Genomic DNA, 24,643 nt, shown 5'->3' with positions numbered 1-24,643 from the left:
ATTCGTATTTGAATTTGAATCAAAATTTGGACTTGAATGTAGTTCACAGAATAGACTAAAAAGTGCAAAATTGATTTTAAATGTCTCTGAACTTTGAAATGTCTCTGCATGTGGCAGACTGAAGTTATAATTAGTACTGCTAAGTAGTATTAAAATACTGCTGTATTTTAAACTAAATTCACAAACATGTGTGGGACCTGGATATTATAGTGTACCTATATATATCTAGAAACAGTGAGAAGCTGTACTAGATTACAATTAAAATGGAGAAGAAAAAAAAAAAAAAGACTGATTCTCCTGACTTGTATTTTGTATCAAATTATGCTCTAGTGGCCTTAATCATAAGCTTTGCTTTTTTTTTTGTACATCTAGTACAAGGTCTGTTAAAAATATTTTATCTTTGCAATCAACTTTCCCAACATTAACTAATTACTGATACAGATAATATCAGAGATGTAATTAGAATTGTGTACGTTAGGCTGTTTTGTTTTGTTTTGCTTATTGTAAATGGAAGATTTTCTCATGGATTTATGTTAGCTGAAAGATTTAAAGTTAGCATTCAAATGATAGATACAGTTTTTCCTCCTTATACTTTTAACTTGGAAAATGAAGAAATAATTTATTTTTTTTGCCAGTGTAAGAACTTTTGAAAAATGCGGTTCTCCATTGAAAGGTGTTCGTTGGACTTCGGAATTACTTATTTGGAAAGAGGATCAAAGCTGCCTGTGCTTTCACAGGTTCCCTCAGTTTTGATTGCCTGCCTTTTGGGGAAGAAAATAGAGACACCTCACTGCAATTTTCTGAATTCTATTACAGCAGTTGTAATTATTCAAACTCAGGCATGCTGGCCATGATAAAAAATAATAATAATAATAATTATAAATCAGTTAACAGTTAAAGAGTCTTCCTCTTCTGTCTCCATCCCCACACTTTTTGCTTATTTAAAGCTAAAGCAGATTAGCCTGGACTGGAAAATATTTTCAATATCTTCGTAATACATAAGGGAAACTAAGCCATGTTTATGCATCCTAGTATGGGCAATATGTGGTTTGTTGTGAACATCGAGGTTGTTAATAATTGCCTAATTAATTAATACACAGGAAAGCACATAAAAATTAGAAACTCTGAGCCGATAACTAATGTCAGTCCATACAATTGCAGTGAATTTGTGGAGGAAGGATTTATTTCTCTCTCTCCTTCAGACAAATTCCTGATAGGAAGGTAAGGAATCTGAGTAATTAAATTTAGATCATAGAAGTTTTAAGTAACGTCTGGTCTCAGAAGGTGAGGGGAAAAAACAACCATACCTCCTCTCCTTAAAATAAAAAAACTGGAGGAGGGGGTAGGGAAGCTGGGAGACGAGTAATAAAGCAAGACTGAGTCAACAGGGATCTTCTAGAAAAGGGAAATTCAGCCCTGCTGAAACCAATACAGAAAGTCATAAAATGCTTGAGACAAATGTGTAGGAAGGAAACCAGAATGGGTGATAGGTCTGTGAGGCAGATGGCCTGTTCTGTAATGTCTCACCTCACAAAAATAGAAAGAGTTGCAATAATTCCTTCTGTAATTGGTAGTTAAATGAAAAAGTAGAAGGGCTGTGGTGGTGAGTACTGCAGTTTTGTGGGGTTTGTTTTGTCTTATAAGAATGAATTATTTTCAACTGTAGGATGGTGCTTGGTATGGTGCACTGAAATACACATAGCAAGCTGTTGTGACCAGGTGAATACAGCAAAAAAAGTTCCACTGAAGTTGGAAGAAGAGGGAGTTGCAGTGTTCTAAAAGTGTGCATTCTTGCCTTCAGTGTGAGTAGTATGGTGAAATGACAAAAAAAACTGTAAGGATGATCAGTTACTATTTTAGTTAAGACTAAGCAAACTCATAAGGAGATACAGAGTAACCTGATGAATCAGCAGGAGGGAATGACAAGGAGACAAGAAAATTATATTGGACTAATAGGATTTGCAGGGGCTTAATTACTGTCTTGTGAAGGAAGGGAGCAGGATGAACATTGAGTGTACAGATTGAAACAGAACCTTGATGTAGGCTCAAAACCAAGGATAAACAACCAAACTTTAAATACAGGAAGGAAAACCGAGTCCTTTATCTATGTGCTTGCCTCTAAGGGATTGAAGAAAGGGGTGGGGGAAGTATTTGAAACAATGGAAAGGTAGAGCATCGCCTGGGAACAATGAGCAGCCGGTGAAACTGAACCCAAGGAAAAGGAAAAACTCCCACCCGTTCTTTTTTCCCTATCCTTGTTCTCATAGAATTAGTGTTTACACTGAAAAACGTGTCTCCTTTGGAGAAGCTAAAGCAGAAAGCTATGCTGAGATTTGGGATGATTTAGTCTTTCATATGGGTAGCAAGTAGATGTAACAGTAAATAATCTATGTTTAGAAGACTATAGTTATCACGCTTTTGGGCATAAGCAAGTTTCAGAGGTGTTCTGTTGTTTCGGTGTTTTTTTTTTTTTTTTTTTTTTTTTTTTTGCTTGTCGGGGGAAGCATATTTGAATGCATTTTTTAACATAAACGAAGAAGCAAATAATGACTATTTTAGAAATGAGCTGTTGGTTAAATGAACCAGTAGTCAGAGAATTGCAGAATCATTGGGGTTGGAAGGGACTTCTGGAGAACATTGAATCCAACCCCGCTGCTAAAAGTAGATTCCCCAAGTAAACAGTTTTTATCTGAAGCTCAGCCCTGCTGCATGGGTAGCTCTCAACTTCTGTGTGCCTCAGGTCCCCCAGAGGCTACAGAAATGTTCCTCTAGTTATGTGGTTTGCCTACTTCCTTTTTCATGTTGATGTCGCGCTGGGCATGGTGGGTCTTCCCTTTAGTCCTTCAGATTTTTGAGATCTATTGTGAAGTTTTCAAAAGCTGGAGCATGAAATATAGGCTGAATTTGTAGAAAGTGGTTATTTTGTCATGTCAGGCAGGAGACCCATCTCAGTCTGGTTGTGTCACAGAATTGCAAGGGTTGGAAGGACCACAAGAGAGCACTGAGTCCCATCCCCCCTTCCAAAATAGCTACCCTACAATAGGATGCAAAGATGTCCCCCGTTATGGTATAGAGAGCTCCATTGTCTGTGATGAGGAAATAACCTTTTATTTGGTGCTTATTCCCTACCAAATTGTCATTAATGAGCATCAAATGGAATTAAATACTTTTAGAGTGACTTTAAGTTTACTCTTGCTTGCTTAGCAAGTACTCTTACTCTCATTCACCACGGTGTGTTACAGAGCACATCTGCAAAGCAGTTTGCATGCCTACTGGACTTAGACTTGAGTTTGTTACTTTTCTACTCAGGTGTGTGTGTGTGTAAATAATTCATGTGTGAATTGCTTATGCAGGCGTGTTCATGCAGAAAACTCACTCTTCAAATGATGTATGTCATGGATGCAAAGTACCTTCTTGGGCATGAGGAGGCCTCATGTCAAAGTGTTATCTCAATATTGCACTTCTGAAGCTTGCTAAAGGAAGGTGCTTTAACTTCCTTTTATTACTGTTTGCACTGAATTATGGCAGTTAATCATTGCATGTGTGTATGTACGTAGCAGTAAATCATAAAAGCAGTAATTCAAGTTCTTTGCTTCAACTCTGCTCTGAATGAGATCTACCTGTGTGTGGTTTTTCCTGCGTTAGTTGCTTTAAAAGCATTTTTCACTTCAGTATGCACTGATGAACAGAGTCTTACTAAAAAAAATGCTCTTGTAATGCCTGTTTGTAATTGTTACATATTCTGAAGCACAGCAAAGCTGGAATATAGTTGTGCATCCTGAATTATAGTTCAGTATAATGAAGCAGTTGATACGATAATGCATATGTTTGTCAAAGGCAAAAATAAATAGACAAAAAAGCAGAAATTGCATTGTTTTCTTCATTATCACTCAGTATTTGTTTTACAGTAATTGAACAAGGAATGCACAGTTGAATTCAAGGAAGCTGCTATTTTTACCATTTGTATAGGAATACCCATGGTAATACCTTTCATCTCCATGGTGACCTTCAAGAACATGCTGGTGTCTCTCTAGTCCAGTAATTCGTATTTAACTTCATTCATCATCAGTTCATTTGAAGAAAGGTACAAAACCTTGCCGCCAGACCAATGCAGTGTGACCTTCCTCCTTGGTTTTAACAGAAGTTGTTTTAAATTCTGAAGAAGTGTGCTTTGCGTTTCCCTTTAAAACACTTGCGGGTTTTTTAATCTTGCCTATTATATCTGTTTCAAAAATGGAGTTTCTGTTTTTTTGATTTCCGTTTTTGTTACTATTAATCTGAATATATACATTCCTGGAAAGTGGTATTTTTAGGAATAACTGGATCTTTTGACTTTCGTTTGTTAAATGCAAATGTTTTTATTAATGAAAGTGCTACAGTACTTCTGTTTAGGGTGCTATTCTAGTTTGGGGGAATATAATAATATAAATTGTGTAGCTCTTATTAGTGATTGTGAAAATGCTTCTTTTCCAAATCTTAGCTTTCATTAGATTTCCTAATATAAGTGAGAACAAAGTCCTCAATAAATATTTTTTTTCTCCTGTTCTTAACATTGAAGACTACATTATTTTTCCCTAACAAAATCATTCAAGCAAAACATACTAAAGCAATACCAAAAAATTCATCTTGATTGTAAGGAATGTTAAAATGAGTTATAACAGAAGAATATTATTGCTTTTTTGTGAATCTTTGTGTTTCTTTGTGGTCAGTTTGAAGGAAGTAAGTACTTTGCATCCTGCTAGTGTGGGAGGCTTGGTGTTAACTTTTTTTAAACCATTTGTGACTGACACATCCTGGTGAAGTTTACTCTTCCCGCTAGTGACCTTGAAAGCATGTCTGTGCAATAATTGGTTATTGCTGGAACAAAAGATAGTTCTGTCTAAGATTTGTTTGAATTCAGGAAGCTGTGTTTGCCAAAGTAAAAACTTGGTGACGCAACTATGTCAGGTTTCAGCAGCCACACCTCTGCTAAGCAGTTTTAAGTTTTTAGTTTTAACCTTTGTTCATAGCTGTATTCCACTTCCAGCAAAACATCAGAGGTGGTTTTCTGCCATCTGTTGCAGTGGAGTTCAAAAGGAGCACGTGTTGTTGAGGTTGGCACATTCTCTTAGCTTTGTGCTAAGTTGACTGGATGGTAGGATAGATGGACTCTCTTCCTAATCATTACGGTAAGGATAACTCAGTGTAGATTGTGTAGGTTTTGTAGAATATACTGCATTTTGATACCTGAGGGTGGGGGAAGAAAATAAAAGGAATGGCTATGGCTGGACTGCAGTTGCCCCGTTGCAAGGGATGAGGGATCAAATAGAATAGGCATGCGTTCACTGCCATTGTACAGTTTTCAGTGTGGCTCTTGGGCTTTTTATAGGGTAGTAGTGTAATGCGAGACTAGCTTTCTAATGGGTCATGCTGCTGAAAGTGCTCCTTGTAGAACTGTGTGAATATAGTTTTCACTGTTTAATGACGAGGATTTGTTCTCCTGTGATTATGGATTTTGTAAGAATCCTTTCAAAATTAGTGATTTTGAATGGTGATTACAGTTCTGAAGCATATTTCACCGTGAGCATAATGAGTATGCTCTAGGGAGGGTGGGACTGGGTTTCTGATTAGTACAATGCATCTCCATTATTTAGCTGAAAGTGAGCAAGTAATTACAAATTAGAGATTCTAATTTTCAGAATTATTTTCTGAAAAAAAAGGGGGGGGAAGTTATTTTCAGTGTCTTGAAATCAAGTTCTGAAGGATCATCATTTCAAAAGCAGGTCCACTTATTCCTGCCCAGAGCTATCTATATTTATTTGTGTGCATTCACATGCAGGTAACTATCAAATACTACCATTTTATAGCAAAGCTTCTGCAATTTGTCCCTTAAACAAAAAAAGCTAATTTCTTTTACCAAGTATTCACAAGTATTTGAAGCGTCTTCTAAACATCTGGTAAACCTGAAAATATTGTGACACTGTGCTGCATGTTGCTGAGCTTTAGCTTTTGTATTAACTTAGGTAGGTGGAAGGGCTGGAATGAAGCGTCCTGCACTTGGACAGCGTTCAGTGCCTAGTTAGTGCTCTTCTGCCAAGCACAATGCTAGGGGCTGAACTTGTTTAGTGTAGAAGTAAATAAAGAAATCAGACTTTTGCAAACTATTTGTGGAGGACCAGTAGTAGCTGGTTAAGTCTCTGTGGCTTCTTTGTCACTGCATTCAGCTCTCCTCTATTAATTATCCTGAAGTTATCACCAAGTAACTGGTGGATGTCAAACAGCCTCATGGAAAGCGACTTGTCTGTGGTGGGTGGAAAGCCACCTTTTACCTACCAGCATTTTGACTGACTACTGCCTTTCCCTTGGACCTCTGAGTAAGTGGTAAGTGAAGAAATGTAAAAATGGGATGGTATGAAAATTTGGAAAGTACTTGAAATATAGTCTAATTTTAAGGTGTTGTAGATGACTGTTGCTTTTCTGTCTGCATTTTAGATATAAACCATACCCATTTTGTGAGAGAACCTTTGAGAAGGGTTAGGTTGTGCTGTGTTTTTTTTTTCTTACTTGGGAAATATATTTACAATTCAGAGCACTGATAATTGACTACTTAAGTTTATTCCATGCAGAGATGATCCTTTTACTTGAAGACAGATTTACGTGATATTCACAGTCCATTCATCATTCTTGCAATGCCTCCCTGCAAGACTATTGGCAGTCATATTCATTACTCAAAATATACCTGTTTTCAATTAGCTCAAGGAAAATTCTCTAGGCATGGAGAGAACATACATCTCTATTACCTACTCTGAGAATGAAACGCCCAAATACTCTTGCATGAAGATTACCAAAGTGTACTCTGCCTAAGAAGTGGTATGTGCTGTGTTTTCCGTGGGAGAGGATGGTAAGATTTAGCAGAGCTGCCTTTGAAACTTTTCTAATCCTGAGACTCAAAATTGTGGTCAAATGTCTAACAGACCCTAGGAAATAAAGACTTGGAAAGATTTCAAAAAAGCCATCTGTGGCCAGTACCGTGTATGCTGGAGTGAGCTGTACAGACGCTAATTCGTCAGGGATAATGGCAAGGCAAGGTGGTGCCTTGCTTTTTGTAGTTTCTCTTTGGGATTGGATGGAAGACCAGTGCTATTTGTTGCTTTAACAGTGCTTTACTGTATACTCACAATGAAGTCTTCCCTCTTCATATCCTTGGGGGAGGGGGGAAATGGAAAACTTTTAGCTTTGTTTTGGTCTGTGTCAGACCAAAATCCTTACTTGGATCCTTACTTTCTGTTTGCTGCTGCCCACTGAGTTGTCCTTTGCTTAAAAGAGGTTGCTGGGTCCTTGTACCTGCAGGTTATAGCAGATTGTTCTGTGCTTTTGGATTGTTCCTTATATAGTTAGGTTCACTTCACTGTATTGACTTTTCCCTTTCAGTTGAAGGAGAGGCAAAGGGAGACAGCCAACTTTCACCAAAAACTCTCCCATTCTCCCAGCGGGGGATTGAAAGAGTTTAATCTGAGACTTTTTGCATTGAAAATCCAGTTTGCGTGAACTGGCATACCTATAAATAAACAATGTCCCATTAACACAATAAATTCTAAATCCTTTTTTTGAAGGTAGAATGGGTGATCTTGATTGGTGTAAAGTTGACAAAGGAAATGTCAATTGAAAACTTATGGCTTGCATTTAGCTGGAACAATGTGCCTGGCCTTCAAATTAAGCCTTTTTCACTGCCTGGTCAAGGATGAAAAGCTAATTTTATCGTGTTTTGCTTTTAGTGAACAGATTTTTAAGGGTACAGTATTAACACATGCAAATATTTGCTAAATCTCCAGTGAAAGTGGTGTTTTGCTTCAGCACTTTTTGGCATAGCAAACCTTTGGCGATAGGACTTTATTTTAGGAAAATCTTCTTGGCCTGTTCTAGAGGGGATTGGGAACTTCAGGAAAGTACACGTATGCATGTGTGTACATGAATTCAGAGTTTGAATTAGTTAATACAAGTTAATACGAATCGAAGCTTATACATAGCTTTTATTTCAATGTATCTAGGGTCTTACTGTTCCACACTTCTTATGAGAACAAATGCTACATGTGTAGCTCTCCACTGTAGGGCTTCTGAAAAATACCATTTGTCCTTCAATTGCACTAAAACTTTAACTTCACAAAACTGTAACTTTAGATTCTGTTCTTCAATTACATCAATTACTTTTTTTTTTTTTTTTTTTTTTTTTTTTTTTTTTAACCAAACACCCATATCTCCTTGGCTATCATCCATCCCATGTAAACAGTTTCCAACTGAGGGAAAACTTTGAAATTCTAGAAAACCACAGGTTTGTATCAGGAATAGAAAGAGAATAATGTAGAATGATATATTTTACCATAATAATTTTTTTAACTTGCTTCACAAACATTTAGTAAGATGGATGGCTATCAGTAAATTTTTGTGCAACTTAAAGAGGAGAAATATTAGGCTGCCCTTGTACCATTAAGAAAGTGTCTACAGAGCATGTGGGTGCAGCGTTTGCAGCATACTGGCTCAGCTGTGTACAGGGTAGGAGGAAATACTGTCCTCAAACTCAAATGAAATGAGGCTATTTAGTGTGCTGGCTGGTGAGGCCACTGGTCGGGCTGCCTGGATTTGCTAGTAGTAGTGTTAAAGTTGAGGACAGTAAGTGGGAAAGGTACTGCTCATTGTGCAGTTTGAGCTTCGATTTTGACAGCTGGGGAGAAGAAGGATTGAACTTACAGAACAAATTGTGTTTAAAACTAGAATTATGTGAATCTTGGTCGTCTTAATATTTTGTTGCTGTCAGAAGTGTTTTCTAGGAGAACTCTGACAGATTTCAACAGTCTCAAATTATAACTGCTCAGTATGGGTGTGATGCTACACTGGGCCATGAAATGTGGGCTACCAGTCTAGCAGTTTGGATTGTTTTTCAGGAACTGACAATGCTCTTTGAAAATATCCCCTTTTCTGTGCCTTCCAGAGAGTGATTTTTTTTTTAAATTTAAACATCCTGTCTCTTCAGATTGTTTGGATAGAACTTACGTGAGCATGAGGAGGAGAGAATAGATGTTTTGTGTGAGGAAGTGCTCTATTTATCATAGTCAAAGGCTGATATGTTTCAAATACATAGAGGCAAAAACCCAGCTCTCTATTACTGAATGAAAGTAGATTTAAAAAAGAAAACAGAGGGGGGGAGAGGGGCTGCGTGGAAGTAGTATGATGAGTTTCTTCTAGGCCTGACTGATACAATCTCTGCTGCTTACACAGTTTACGAAAAGGAAATAGTTCTAATTGTTTTTCGTGGATCATTGGTTTATGGGCTTGGTTCCAAAACCTTCTTGCACAGAATGATTTCATTAAAACAGTGACACTAATCAGAAGGAACTGAGAGCATTAATTCTTAGCAAGTTTAGTAATGGAATGTTAATTCCTATCTTGATGCTTTCTCCCAAGCGCAGTAATGGTGGGAGGTGGTTTGCCTGACTTTTTTAGGTGGCATGAGAGCTCCATGTGACTTGTTTCGGCTTGTGAGTGGCAGTCTTGGTCAAGAGCTGAGAACCTGTACATTTGCCAGGGTTCAGACTGGAAGGCAGAGGAATCTCAGTGAAGCTTCTCGGCTTGAGGAGGCATTTTTTAAAACTGCTTTTCCTTAGTTATATTTCCTTGGTTCTTGAGTCACCTCCAGCTCTAGCATAGGCAGTATTTTCTGGATTGTGCTGATCCTGGGTCTTGTTGACTTCCCCTGGGCTGGGAGCCAGAGCTGGTGATGTTCAGGTATGGCAGGTGGATCCAGTACATCTCCACAAGCAGGCTTATTTTCATCAAGTTGCTAACGTGAGCCAGAAATGAAGATTTTGGTCCTTTATCCTGTGTGAGCTGTCTAGAAGGTCTGTACTGCAGGAATATTTGGTCCCAGCACAGTCATGAGCTTATGTACGTTGAAGCTGCAATGGAGCTAGCAGTGCTGCTAATAACTATGTTACGTGGAAAACTATTGGCAATAGCAAGGTGTTTCACGTGTATTTTAAAAGCGGGCTGTATGTGAGTCTAATGCAATACCAATGCCAGCTTGAAATCTCTTCTGACACAGCACACTGACCACTTTCTCTGGTGATGTGAGGCCAGCAGCTGCAGGGCATGGCTGGTAGTGCTGAAAACTCAAAAGCGTTTAGGGTATTGAGTGAATTTCACCCAAATTTCTTACTGCTATATATTAACTATCAGCTTAATGCAGGAAGAGTTGGCTGGCTTTTTGGTGTATGCTTGGTTATCATGTTTGCTTTTGCCTGCAGTTAATCCCGTGAAGTTGCTGTAGTATATTTTCAAAACCAGTTTGAAACAAAACATTTTAAAATATTCTCAGAAATGACCTCTTTTCCTGTAGGAGAGAAGCAAAGAAAAGGGCAGAATATTTGGAAGATATACTAGCTGCATTCTTACAAGGCAGACAGCTGGTGAGAGAGAGAAATCAAATACTCTCCTAAGTTTTGAATAGAATATGTATTGTCTTCATGCTTTTCCACAATTAAGAAGCAGAAAGAAAGAAAAAAACTATTTCTCTGTGAGAAAAAATCCTAAATCTAATAATTCTTGGATTTTTGTTTGTTTGGTTGTTTTTTGTTCAGGTTTGGAGCAATAGAAAAATGAGATACAGGTTGATGACTTGTAATCAGTAACACATGGGCATAAACTGAAGATAGGTATTAGCCGCAGGACAATAGTTTCAGGTTTTTATGCACATGAAATATTGCTCTCATATCCTGGTCTTCCATGTTTTTTTTGAGGAGATGTGACTTTCTTTCAGAGAAAGAATGAGAAAATAATTTTTTTTTTTAAAAAAAAGCTTAATGTAGGCTTTGCATAACTTTTGCCCTTTTAGTCTTCCTTTTTGTTTTCTTCTACTTTTTATTGGCTGTAAAGTCACCACTGAGCAGGGATAAGATCAGAATCAGTTACGCAAATCAAGTACACTTTTGTCCTTTCTTGTTCATCTCTGAACTGCTTTGGACTCCTCAGTAGCCTGCTGCTTTCGGAGAACTATAAACCATTTTCCATGGATTACCATTACATCATCAACTTTTCTCGTTTTTAAGGATGGAGAGATTAAGATTGTTTTTAAATAGGCTGCAGTCATGCTTGCAAGTTGGAGAAGGGAACTTTTTCCAGAGGTGACTACTGCAAGCTGTTAGAGGGTATGGCGAGATGAACTCATTTTCAAAAAGAGCAGAGTGAAAGTGGCAGAAAATAGAAGAAAGAAGGTTACTTTGCCAGAAGAATGTTCTCGTACCTGCAAGTAAGACAAAAAGTATGTTATGTGCAAGGTAAAACATAAACTTGCTGAAAACTTAACATTTTTGTCATGCATTATACAGGCATCCTTTTTAGATCTCATGCCTTAATGAGAATAAGGAAATAAGGAACCTAGGATAGATCAATGTTATCTTCACAATTTAAGGATCACAGAGTTCATTTTACATGGAACTGCATTTTGTATATTATACCCAGTGCAAGTAGTCCGGTGTGCTGGATGCTGTGCAAAATGAGGAAGAGAGCAAAAGTTAACCAAAAGCCATTTCTAACCAAGTGAATCAGAAGGGTAATGTGGTAGGTTTTACTGATAGTCCTGCACAGTTAAATAAACAGAACTGTTTCCAGTGAAATGGGATTCAGATTGCCTAGCAAAATTTGGAGTTTATATCTGTGAGTTGGTAGAATTGTGAGACTTCATTGCACAGAAGATGAGAATTCCAGTTCAATTTTGAGAACATATTTTTGTTTGAAACCCAAACTTAACTAGGTATTTCCTTTTTTTCTTCAGCACAGAGGTCGTTAGCAGAGGGGAACTTCTTGTCAAAGTGCTCAGTGCATACCTTGTAATGGAAATTGTGGGAGAATGTGAATAGAACAGAAATAGACCTAGCGTTTATCTGATAGTTCAACGGAAAGTAAATATTGAGATTTGTTTCTCTTCTTGTAATGGACTATTAAAGTACAGCTGACTTAGGATTAGAGGACCAAAGGGGACAATTTCCCCAAACAAGAATGTAAAAGTGAAAAGTTTAAATCTCGATGGGCATGTTGCTCACTTTCTCAACACGTTCTAACAAATTGAAAGCCTTCATGAAAGGTTGAGAATGTGAATAAATATCAGTGTGTCCCAAGGAGACAAGAAGGAAGGTCAAAGACATTGTCCTATGTCTCTGTTATAGGAGAGGATGAGTTGGGAATAGTCTTGTACCTGTACTATGGAAGTCTGACTCAGGGAAGTTTCGCTTGAACAGCAGAAAAAAATCTGATTGAGATGCCACGCAGCCCTGATGCCTCTTTTCCCAGCACAGTGTTTTTTGCCCTCTGTCTGTCTGGAGCTGTAGCTCTTGCTGCAGGGCAGGAGGAACCTTTCTGTGCCAAACACTGGGTTGCTAAAGAATTTATTTTTCTGTCTCAGATAATCAGTGGAAAGTATCAGTACAGTATTTAAATTAATGCAATCTAGTAATAGTGCATCCATGAACCTCTTAGGAAATGCCACAAATTGACTGCCTGAAGCCTCAAACCACAGGTGCTGTCTTTGCTCTGTAGATATCTGAGATTCTCTCTTGAACCACTTTTTGCCCCTCATCTGCCCCATCCTGCTCGAAGGCTGTTCAATTCTCCTGTCTGGAACCGTACTCTGTGTTTCCACTCTGAACAAGCCATCCTTTTCCTATGAAGTTTGCTCTGCTCAACTGAAGATGTACGTTCAGTGTTGTATTGATTTTAGCACCTTGTTGCTAGGCTAAAATATCCCAAGTGCTTTAGCTTCCCTCATAAAATACTTTTCTCTACCCTGTATTCTCTGAGTAGTGTTGTGTGCAACTATTTCAGTTAAATTGTTTTTTTTTTTAGGGGAAGCATGCTGTTTTTACAATTTGTTTTCCTTTTAGTTTGGAGTAGGGAACCACAGTGTTATAAAACTGCAGCTACTGGTTTATCAGTACTATATAGAATTGATCATTCCTGTTGTGTTTTGTTGTTGTTCTTAGTAAAAAAAAAAAAAAACCAACTTTTTGTTTATAGTAACAGCAAAACATCAGTATTGAAGAGCGATTTAAAAATGCTAAGAGGAGGCTAAGATCTTTTGTGTTCTGAGGTCTTTATTCTCCCATTCATCTCATCTTAATAGGTCCCATGTCATAGTAAAAATCATTGTTTTTAATAGTCTTTCACTTGCTGCACAAATTTTATTGTGTTTTTGTCGTTCCAGCCAGCCCAAAGGACAGTCAGATTTCTATGAGATAGTTTCAGGAGCAATGACTTCTCTCAACTTTTATCTCCCAGATACTTAGTGGGTACCTGCTTTTTTGTCACTACGTTGTATATTTAGTAGCTCTGATTTCATAGTACTTAAGGAATACAGTACTGCCTCTTTGCCTGAACATCTTACCTTTTGTATAGAATCATAGAACGGTTTGGGTTAAAGTCCATCCAGCCCTAACCCCAGCTGTGGACAGGGCAGCCTCCCCAGCTCAGCTGCCCAGGACCCCATCCAACCTGGCCTTGAGTGCCTACAGGAATGGGGCACCACAGCTTCTCTGGGCAGCCGTGCCAGTGCTTCACCATCCTCTTCCATAAAGAATTTCCTTCAAATATCTCTCCTCTTCCCCCTTCTCCTATTAGGCATTGTAAAAAGAGTTTATAAACTCCCTGGAAGGCCTCCAATGAGGTCTCTTCTGCAGGCAGAAAAAAGTCCAGCTCCCTCAGCCTTTCTTCATAGGAGAAATGCTCCAGCCTTCTGATCATCCTTGAAGATTCCTCTGGACCCATTCCAAAGCTCTACATCTTTCTTGTACTGGAGGCTCTAGGTTTGGATGCAGTTCTCCAGATGGGGCATCAGAAGGGCGAAGCACAGGGTGACAATCACCTTCCTCTCCCTGCTGGCCACCCTGTTTTGATGCAGCCCAGGGTAACGTTGGGCTTCCAAGCTGCAAGTGCACACTGCTGGCTACCCGGAGCCTTCTCTTCTCCAAGCTGTACAAGCCCAGTATTTCTGCTAGTGCTTTTTTTTTGTTTTTGTTTTTTTGTCTTTCAAGTGTTACAGATCTCCACCTTAAATATTATTCCAAGAGAGACCACATCAGTCCTTGCTTTACCTCTGGTTTAAGCTTGCTGTATTATTTGTATTATTCTTTTTCTATGAATAAATTATGCTATTAAAATTAAATTTACCTTCATTTCAGTGTTCATTTCACTACTACATTTCCTTGATTTCTTTTTCAGATCTTGTAGTATCAAGTTCATTGTAGCATGCTTGTAGCGCCAAGATTTTCTTCCTTCTCTCCCAAACTACTTCATTCCCCCCTCCCTCTCTTAATGATTTTTGGCATATCTGTCATTGTTACATGTGCCAATTATTTCAGCACTGTGGGATGGAGATTATCCAGATCCCCTCATTTAGTTTTTGTAAATGTTCTCATTTTGTTTCCACAGGGTATGTGGTAATAACCATTATCCTATCCTCATTTTCAATGTACCGTTTTATTATCTTTATTTAAACAGAAGGCAAAGTATTTGCTTTAGTATTTGTTCCTGCATCTTTTTTCCTTAACATCCTCTCAAACCTCAGTGTGCAGCTGCCTTTCTGTCCTTTTTCGAAGCTGAAATGCACAGTAACATTTATACCTCCCTGATTTCTTTTGCATAATTCACCTCAAGTAGACTTTTAGTTGTTTTTTCTTTATGGTTGTACCCTGTAAGCTCTGAAACGTGCTTGCAGTTCTTTTTTTCCAATTTGTATTGAAAGCTTTTCCGCTTATTTATATATAAAAGTAACATTACTGATAAGGTAGTTATACATCTAGGTTGCAAGAATATTTGTCACCAGGTTTAATTCTTTAGCTTGGTAAACAAATCCAAAAACTGAGAGGGGAGGGGGGGGGGTGGCTTTCAATTGGTGTATAAACACCTTCTGAAACAGTTCAGAGCCATCAGGCCCTTTAACAAATGACAGTAGTTTCTTGAGGTTTAAGACTCCCCAAATTCTAGACATTTGGGCATGTTCCTATGAAGTGATGTGAAATGGCCATAGGCTTGTATGTGTGAAATTGGCTTGTGGCTGCTTGAGCCACTGACAAAACAACTGACAAAAAAATCCCTGGTGATTGATGGCCAAAAGAGTCTTCCAGCTATCACGCCATTACTTTGTGATTTTTTTTTTTTTAATTATTATTTGTGTTCTTTTCATTTGATATGCTGGTTTCCTAGGAGTTCACATTTCTCAGTGATGGTGATCAGTGATGATGGGGCTGTTCTGTGGACTGCAGTTCTTGTTTAGGTGTTAGTCTTTGCAGAGTCCCAGTTGTTCCCCTGAGTTGTAATTGCCAAAAATTTGTTACTTCTTTCAACCATTATTTCCTAACCATATAACTGGTATGTGGTGCTTCCTCGTTCCTTTACATTTAATTGCCTTGTAACCTTTGGTGCCTGTGTCTGTGTTGCTGCTGGTATATGTGATGGTGTCACCTACTGCCACACAGTATCTGGCTCTGCATACTGCACCCAAGTTGAACTCTTTTGTGGCAGTGAAATACTGGAAGTTGAGCTCTTAAACTTGCTGATATGGTCAATTACTGAGTCATTCTACATCAACTAAGTCTGACAGATAGATCCACTGTATAAGATGCATGTTTTAGTACTTCCTTTATTTTTCCTCATCCAGCATTAACTATCTTACCTGGCAGTATTAGCCACTGTGTAAGTATTGACTACCTCCCAAAGGTTATCTTTCTCTTAATCTACTTCTTATATTTCTTGATGTAGCAAAAGATAGCTTTTTGTGGTGCTAATACTTCTTTTGAATCTACTTAGTGCTCACTGTGGCAAGACATTCATCATCTTACTGTGGAAAACTATTCATCATGCAAGAGAAATGTGGAGATGTAATACTAAAAACAAACAAACAATCAAATAGCAAAATAATAAAACTTCTGCAGTGGACTATTGCTGTAGGGTTAGAAACATTGAGCTGAAATGGCTGGAAATACTTTTATAGGAGAAATTCTGGCAGATCTATAACCACCATATGAGAAACGTGATTGCCTAAAAACAAGTTGATGTCCTATTCTTCTTGCAGATGTGATCCCTATGCCATTAATTGTAATTCTAGGAGATGAGAGGGCTTAGGAACACAAGGATGCATATAAAATGTGTAATCACACCAGTAACTGACTCAAATTTTTCTAATTCTCTGCACCCAGTAATGTATATATTTGACAGTGCATGTGCTGTATATGTAGTTGTTAGTGACTCTTCTTCCTAAACTTTCTAAAAGCAGAGTGATAGATGTTAGCTGTGCTGTGAAAATGTGTAAATGTTGAATTGTTTAAACTTTCATGTGTTACAAGAAGTTTGGATCTGCTCTCTTAAGTTGATATACCATTTCCAAATGGTTGCTTCACTGAAGGGTTGCCCAGATCCATATGTGTACCAGCTGGTTTTGCTTTGGTTTGGCTTTTTTTTTTTTTTTTTTTTTTTTTTTTTTTTGTACATGGCTTCCTTTGCTTTATTTGTATGTTTGGTGGGTGTAGATGTTATGCACTGTTTTTTTAAGGTTTATGGTTTATGGAGAGCGATGGGCAAAGGGAAGGCCTCAGCGAGTCTCGATGTCAGGCAGGATTTGATTACATTTGGAATAACTAATTGTGATATATATTGTTTATTTTTTTGATGAGAAGGAAGAGGAAGTTGAATGCATCCTGCATAACAGCTTCTTCTAATGCACTGTGATTTATCCTTGCACCATGCTGTTGCTGCTCCCTGAATAGCTGATCATGCTGTTAATATTGGTGCCAGCAAATAAAGGGGAGGATGCCTGGCCATTCAGGAGGAGCAGTTGAGCCAAGTTCTATGTTATTCCTTCTAGAGGTCTAAAAAGATATGGGTATAATCTCTCCCACAGTAAGGGGTCTCAAAACCAAAAACAACTCACTTGTGATGTTTTGTGTTCTTGCTTGTATGGTTATTTTCTTTCTTTCTCTTATGAGCATTGAACAGATGCATGCTCTGCTTTGGTGCTGGCCTTATCTTTGATGCACACTAAGTGTGATGCTCTGAGGAACCAGAGAATTGCCTGGTTTTGTGGGTTGCAGATTCATGCATGTATACACATATGTATATACATACGTGTGTGTGCACACACTTATATGCAGTACAAATTTTTCTCTATTCCTGTACCTGTGGCATTGACAACCTTTGTGCACAATCTTGAAGAGAAGTAGCCAGTATTAGTGTCATTATTCTTGGAGGAGCTGGGAAATGGAACTAGACCCTCAGTGCAAGCAGGGATGGCAGCTCACAATGCCTGTTTTCCTGCTGCTCGCTGGAGTGATGTGTGTGTCATGTCTGTCACAGAGCTGGAAGCAGCTTTGCCCTGTGCTTGCTGGAAGAGCATTGCAGCTGAGTGATTTGCCTGAGGAACGTCCTGGCACTGTTCAAGGTTTAGTGTCGGTGTCTAGGTGTCTGGGAGGCTATGATGTACCTCTGCATTATGAACACATGAAATTGTGTTTGTTTGTGAGAAGGTTTTAAAAAAAAGCAAACTGGATTCTTTCTTTTCAGTTACCTCCTTTGTATTTACTTTGGAAATGTATCTTCCTACATATAGGAATACCGGTTATTTTGTAGAATGGCACCTGCTTCAGTCTTTTCCAACACAGTCGGTTGCAGTTCAAACAGGTGCTCAGGTTTAATAGAATTTTAAAAGCTGTCTGCTTAATGCTGTAGTGCAATCAAACCCTGCTCTGTTTGTAGAAGATAGGGTCAGCATTCGTTAGAACAATTGATATGGCCCATAAAAATAAAGCACTTTGCTCATTTTGCTGTGAATGTTCAAGTAAGTGTTTTGACGCACCAAGCTGCAGTGACCTTTACCACGAGCCATGTATTCAGTGACTGAAGTCCAACAATCCTGCTAGAGGAGGAGACCTCGAGTAGCTCTTTAGTATTATTTTGTGCATCATCATCAGCTGCATTGCTGAGGGGCATAACTTTATGGCAAATGTTTCAAGAGTTTGGTTTTTCCTAAAGTCACTCTTTGTGAAGCTGTGAATCATGATGAAGAGGATCTCTGTGTGCATTCAATAAAAGCAGGAAGTCTGCAGCTCTCAAAGTTGCAAAAGGAGAAAGCATGTAGATAGCACAGCTGTAGGGTGCAGCATTAACCAGGGCACACAGGATAAGAAGAATCTGATATAACAAACACAAGATTATCAAAACACATGTACCCCCTCCTAATAATTCCTAATAATGTTTTTAGGCTGGCCTTATACTTAAGATCTGCTTAATAAGTTTTACATTCTTGCATGCAGAGGATGCCTGTCACATGATATATAGTTTAAACAAACGTATTTAATTGAAACTGATACTGTTTATAGTTGTTCAGTTGAAGCTGCTATCTCACTGAACAAAGCCTGATATCTAGTGCCTGTATCCAGCTGACCTATGTGGAGCTTCATTCTGGACTCCCCTGTATCTTGGAAAATACTTGCAATTGTAGAAGAATTTTTTTTTACCCTGTGAAGGTGATTGTGCTTCTTAAGTGAGAACATCAGGGAGCCTTTAGAGATGGAATTAAAAGTAATAATAACAAATTGAAAAAAGGAATGCCTCGCTTAGGGAATTAGTTTACTTCATTCCATAACACGAGTGGATGGTATCTATAACAGTACTGGAGCCACAGCCTATCTGGGGAAAGGTGATGCTATTATTAACTGCAACGTTATTTATTTTTTAGACTTCAGTTATACCTTCTCACCTTTCCTACTTAAGGTAGAGCTAATACATAAATGACAAATCAGTGACTTTTTTGCTTTGAGGAAAACGTCCCTGATTGTAAATACCATTTTAGTGATGAATTAACTGCAGTGGATCAATTTTCAGGTTTATATTTACCTATGGGGAAAAGCAGACTGATCTCAATGTGTTACTCTTTAATACAAAGTAATTTCACATGTAGGCTTGCCTTCTATTTTAATGCCCATTAGTGAAATTCATCTGAGAAAGTAGCACATCGGTAAAACCTGTTTTGAGCCTTTTTCATATGGTACCATGAAACTTTTTTTTTTTTTTTTTTTTTTTTTTTTTTTTTTCCCCCTAAGGACCTTGATTAAGCCAGCATAATTTTAATTTTGTCATTTTTATGAATTTATAACTTAATTTTCTTTCTGGCAAAACAAATGTGAGAAAAATAGATTGCTTGAATAATTTGCAAAACAGAATTTGTTTAAACTCTGATGGAATAATATTAGCCATTCATTTCACAAAAGTAGATCTGAGACTCAATTGGTGGGAACATGATGCTATAGAAGAAGGAATAATAGAGTCACATGTTTATGGTAGCATGAGATGTTCAACTGCTTCTTAGCTATAATTTTACTGAAATACTTGTTCAGAAGTCTTTGTGAGGGTGCCTTGGTTTAGAAACTTACAGAAGTTGCCATGTGGTATTAAACTACAGCTCAGGAGATGGCAATAGGCCCTGCCAGGAGTGCCGCATTCCCTCCACCCAGGCTGGGCCCTTCCTGCACAACGGGGCAGCAGGACCTAAACATTTGCTACAAAATCAAATCTGCCAACAGTGAATCTAGTTTGAACTGCTAACTCCCTCATGACCTAAGCCAGACCCCAACTGTAGGGCTTCATGCCATGCATGGGTTATTTCTACTCAAACCCGTTTATCGAAGGGGGACGCCTTGAAAGCAGTTCTATGCAGACCTTACAAGGCACATTTTGGGGATGGCTGGGCTCATCCCACATAGGTGCACAGTTCCTAACTGTCTGGAGATCAGCAGAGCTGTGCTGCTGTGCCACTGTGCTCTGACATGACTACGTCAACTGGCTCCACACCATATGTGTTCATGTGTGGTGTGTGCAGTGCCAGGTTCTGTTTGGGTTTAAAGGTCTCTTCTGGTAGGATGGAAAGATTCACCAAAATAAACACCTTATTAACCTTGAAAATGTATTGCCAGTATACATTCAGGCATCTGTTATTTTTAAAGAAGTTAGGATCTGAGTTTTCTGCAAAGCAAATGCTCATCACATGTTGTTGTGATGCCGGTGCTCAGTAGTCTCAGAGGTGTCCAGGCCAGCTTGTGTGGATCTTGGAGCTAGTGATAAGCATCAGGCTGCAAATTCAGGCCCTTGTTTGGCTAGCTCATTCTTTGTAATGTATGTCCTGCTGAAGGATATAGCAATTGATTTTTAAATGAGAAAAGGAAGGAGACAATGCAAATTAGCAGTGTTTTGTTTTCTCACATTCATTTCAATACCATAGATCTAATTAAATTAATGAAGACAGAAATTAACAAGATGCTTCCTTCAAATTGCTGTTTAATTCAGTCTTCTCTGAAATTCCCCCACCTCCTTCCAATGCTAGTATCCTCTGTGGCTCTTGAGGATCCTGTGAGATGATACTGATTTTATCCAATTGATGGTATGCAGGTATGCTTTAAAACCTGCAATTTGCTTTAATGGAACCTAACCCTGGCCACTTGTAACTGACAAAGCAGGTGAAGTCTATTGCCTGATTACACGTCAAGTGGGTTAAATCAAGTGATCCTGCTTTGGTGGGAGGGAAGAAAGGACTTGAATTCTGTTAAAAGTTCTGATATGTATGGAATTCCTCAGTTCAGAAAATCTTGGCAGATGTTATGTGTCATCATTTGCAATCCACAACTACTGTATTTTGTCTTTGTTTTAGAGGGGCTGGGCTTCACTGGGAGCCTCCTTGTGGGGCTGTAAACTACAACAAGGAGTTGTAGAGTGATAGAGAAGAAAAAATGACACAAAGCAGTTATTTTAAGGATTACTTTTTAGATACAGAGATCTACTTTTTTTTTCCAGATATATCTTAGTTATTCAAGTGCTACTCATGATTGGCAACAATTAATTGCTGTTTAACATTGTGCAATTATATTTTTGTATTGGGCGGTGGAATTTGGGGTAACTGAACTGAAGTGGAAGATTTTATTTTTTTGAGTGGATGATGTCTTTTTGGCTTTCTTCAAATCTATTGCCTTGTAAGCTGAAAGCATCCTCAAATGGTGTCTGAAGAACTTCTAGAGAAGACTTCTGAAAAAGTAACTGAATTTCTGTTTTCCTTGATATTTCAGTCTCTTTTCACTGCTACCTAATACTGCTTTCATTCTGGTATCCTACAATGTAATTTGTGTGTTTTCCTGTAGAAGTTTTCATTTATGTTGAAAGTAGGAAGAAAAAAAAAAAGTTTTTGAGCTGTAAATACAGCCAACGGAGAACTATTCTTACGCTGGTGTTAAAATGTCCTGCTTTTCAGGTTTGTTACTTTCAAGTTGATTTTGCTGAAGGCTGTCTTATTTTAGTAACTCTCCAGCACTTAGCTGAAGGAAATAGCTGAGTCTTCCTGTTTATAAAAATACTAGGCAAAATATTTCTACCAAGTAAAACTTGTGCTGAAGATGTAATATTGTCAGTTGCTCAGTGTACTTTAGGCTACTGTGTTGACTACATACTCACTGACAAATAAATCACCGTTATAGTTTGTCTTCTGAAGTTTTATTTTGGCAAACTTTGGAAGCTGTGGAGATGATTTGACTGTTTTTAGAAAAAAAAATTCTTCTGGCTTGAGATTAGAAGAAGGAAGAATGTGTGGATTTTAGAGTGCCTTGTATTCTGGAGTGAGTATTCTGATGGTTGTGTGTAACTTGTGCTTTAAAACAAAAAATCACTTTTGATAAGTAATTCAGAGCACTTTACTAAGGTTGGAATATTAAGGAAAACATACCCTGTAAATATAAAGAATGCTTTATAATTTGAAAATGTAATTTAAAAGCTCTACAACCAAGTCCAGTTCTTTGATCCTCAGCTTGGCTTTTTTGAGTGCTTTAATCGTCTTTAATCATTGATAAGAGTTTATAGTATGTTCTATAGAGAATACACAGTTGAAATCTAAGCACTATGTTCATGTTATTTGTCAAGCTTCAATCTAAAAATCTTGTGGTAGAATTGTGATTCCATCAATCTTGATCATGTAAACTTCCACATAAGTAGTTATGAAGCTAGTTAAATGAAGTGTAGTAACTTAATGGTTTAAGAATACTCCTTGTATTTAGAAAATATTTTAATTTTAGAAAATAGTAGTTTAGTTTCTATGCATTGTTAATGCTAGAGCAGATTACATTGCTTATCCTCTGCCGTTTGGAGCTTGCATCAGTCTGTGTTGTTGTTTCTTGTGTTAGTGAAGAATTTGATTTTGGTCCCATCATGTCTGGTATTTTTTTCATTTGGAATGTGGATTTTCATCCTTGTCAAAGAACAGATGGATTAACTTCATGTCTAAAGAGGGCTTAAATTTCTGCTAAAGTGTGTATGTTCCCATTGACATCAGTATGTTTTGGATTGCTTTCTTGTTTTCTTGCCCTTGATGTTCAAAGATGGCTAGATAGAACATAGTATGAAACTTACAGAGAATAAAGGGCACAGCGAGCTCAGTCACATGCTGCGGCCACCGGCACCGCCTCCTGGATGATGGTTTTGCCGAGTATGAAAATGTCCCTCATGTAATACAATACTGTTTAATTCCTGTCACGTCTGACCTTTGGTAGGTCTCTGAAGCTTCAGTAGTAAGTTGGATTCTTGGAAAATACAATTCTACTATTTCTTAATGCCACCAAAAACCTTCTCTATTTTGCTGTTGGCTTTTTCCTTGACGTGATACATTGTTGTCTACATCACAGTGGCAAAGCAAGACCTTTACCACTGCACACCAAAGCATGTTCTTTGTTTTCTCTTTTTTTGTTGTTGTTCATTTTGTTCTTGCTTTGACCTTGAACTGTCATAACAGAATTGATGATCCAAAGGAAGAAATAATTTGTCCTGACCAATAGAATATTTTATGGCAATATCCACATATGCATATCTGTATTCAAAGGCTGACCTCAGTCTTGACATGTAAAAGACCTATCAGTTACAGTGGCATAGGCTGTATGGTGTTTCTTGTTATCCCTTGTTTGTTTTTTTTTCCTCCAGAGACGCTGCCCAAAGTATCAGTTGTGCCAGTTTTTTTGTAACATTAATTTTTCATGCGGGAGGAATAAATCAGCAATCAATCTCTAATTTCATCTTGGTAATGTTATTCAAACTTAGAAATAAACATGACTTCTAGCTTGGCATATAGTTTTTTAACTTGGTTGAAAGGTCTCTTGACTTTGGATGTGTGGTGAACCAAGCTAGTTCCTTCTAATGACAGTTTTGAAAATAGTGTGACTTGTTCTTAATGGTCCTTTTTTTCCCCAGTGATCTGCTTCAGTCAGTCTCCTGTGTTACATTCACCAAGTTTTAAAGTGAAGGTGAAATATAATACTGAGAACACAACTGAAAAATGAGACGTGCACGGGAAGCTTCCAACCTTTTTTTTTTTTTTAATATAGGTATGATATCTGTTATATTCTACGATATAGGTCATAAGCCCTACCTTAGGATTTCACAATATCTCAGTCCTCTTATTTGTAAACAGGCTATGATGTTTATTATTATGACCCAGTTTACTGAGTACAAAATATGCTGACTGGTATACATTTGAAGGAATGACAGATATAAAAGTGTCCTTTCAGATTCCCTTTAAACCACTTCGTTTGATAGCCTGTGCCATCAGTAGGGTAATTAATTTATGGACTGTACACCTGTTAAATGTAATATGTCAAAACTGTGGCTGTAAATGATATCCTGATAAGGTCAAACTCTGAGGTGTTGTAATAGTTGAAGGTCTGACACCTACATCACATTTGCGTGTACTAGGTAATATTTAAATAGGAGATACGATGTTTACACAGTGAGGTCCCAAATGTGGGCAATCACCCCACTGCTCAAGTGGGTATGTGAGTTCTGATAGTGTATGTAGGAGTCTAGACAATGAAAGCTATCTGGGCAAAGCCAGAATAGTACCTGTGTCTTTTCTCCCTCATTGATTTGTTACTTGATGAGTGGTTACATCAGAGCCAACCTGTGGGTTGTATTTCCAGTCCTTGCTGCCCACACAGCACCTTTCTGTGCATGATAGGGACTGCATCGCTCTGGTGCACTGAGCACTAGGTGCATCAGCAAATCTCTTGCTTGTCATCCTCCATGATCATTAGTTTTGAGGCCAAGATCTCTCTTTTTTTTTTTATTAGTGTTGTTTTCATAACAGCTTTTCCAGTTCCTCAGCATTTTAAAGTGGATAGTAAATGAGAAACTCTCTGTCATGAATAGTGGACTAGTTTCAAATTTTATTGTTGTATTTCTTTCCATGCTAAATTTAGAGTGACTTTTAAAAGTAGCAATAATAATCAACATACGGCAACAGCCAACATTAGGAGATGTTTTGATAGGCAAGAAAGATATTTACTCATTTTGAAAGAATATACAACTCTTAAACACTGTAATGTTTCTAGAATTAGATACTTTATTTTGAAAGTGCTTTGTCAAAAAACATCTTTTGCAGTTGGTTCATCCTCCCCATCCCCCTCCCCCCCCACTTTTTGCAGAAGTGAGCTGAGTGGTTTGACACCTGGACACTTCACCATGGCTAGTCCATACCAGGGCTTTGTGTGACTAAGACTGCCAGTTACTTTTCTACATGAACAATCGTAATTTTGCTGATTACTTTCAG

General features: G+C 38.0%; 1 protein-coding gene across 3 annotated transcripts in view; it reads left to right on the top strand.

Moving 5' to 3' along the window:
* EML4 (EMAP like 4) overlaps positions 1 to 24,643 on the top strand; it is a 153,395-nt gene that overhangs the window by 32,339 nt on the left and 96,413 nt on the right. The window contains exon 1 of one of the 3 annotated variants that reach the window (XM_042884472.1): positions 4,988 to 5,168. The exons of the other annotated variants lie outside the window; for them this stretch is intronic. Coding sequence (XP_042740406.1) covers positions 5,144 to 5,168 — 25 coding nt within the window. The 5' untranslated portion in view covers positions 4,988 to 5,143. Of the gene's footprint in view, positions 1 to 4,987; positions 5,169 to 24,643 lie in introns of those variants that run through there. 3 annotated transcript variants of the gene reach the window in all.

The sequence above is a fragment of the Lagopus leucura genome, unplaced genomic scaffold, assembly GCF_019238085.1.
Source record: "Lagopus leucura isolate 7727_CA_CO unplaced genomic scaffold, USGS_WTPT01 Super-Scaffold_73, whole genome shotgun sequence".
NCBI classification, from domain to species: Eukaryota; Metazoa; Chordata; class Aves; order Galliformes; family Phasianidae; genus Lagopus; species Lagopus leucura.
Note: the sequence above shows the minus strand (reverse complement) of the source record. Positions and strands in the feature narration are given on the sequence as shown.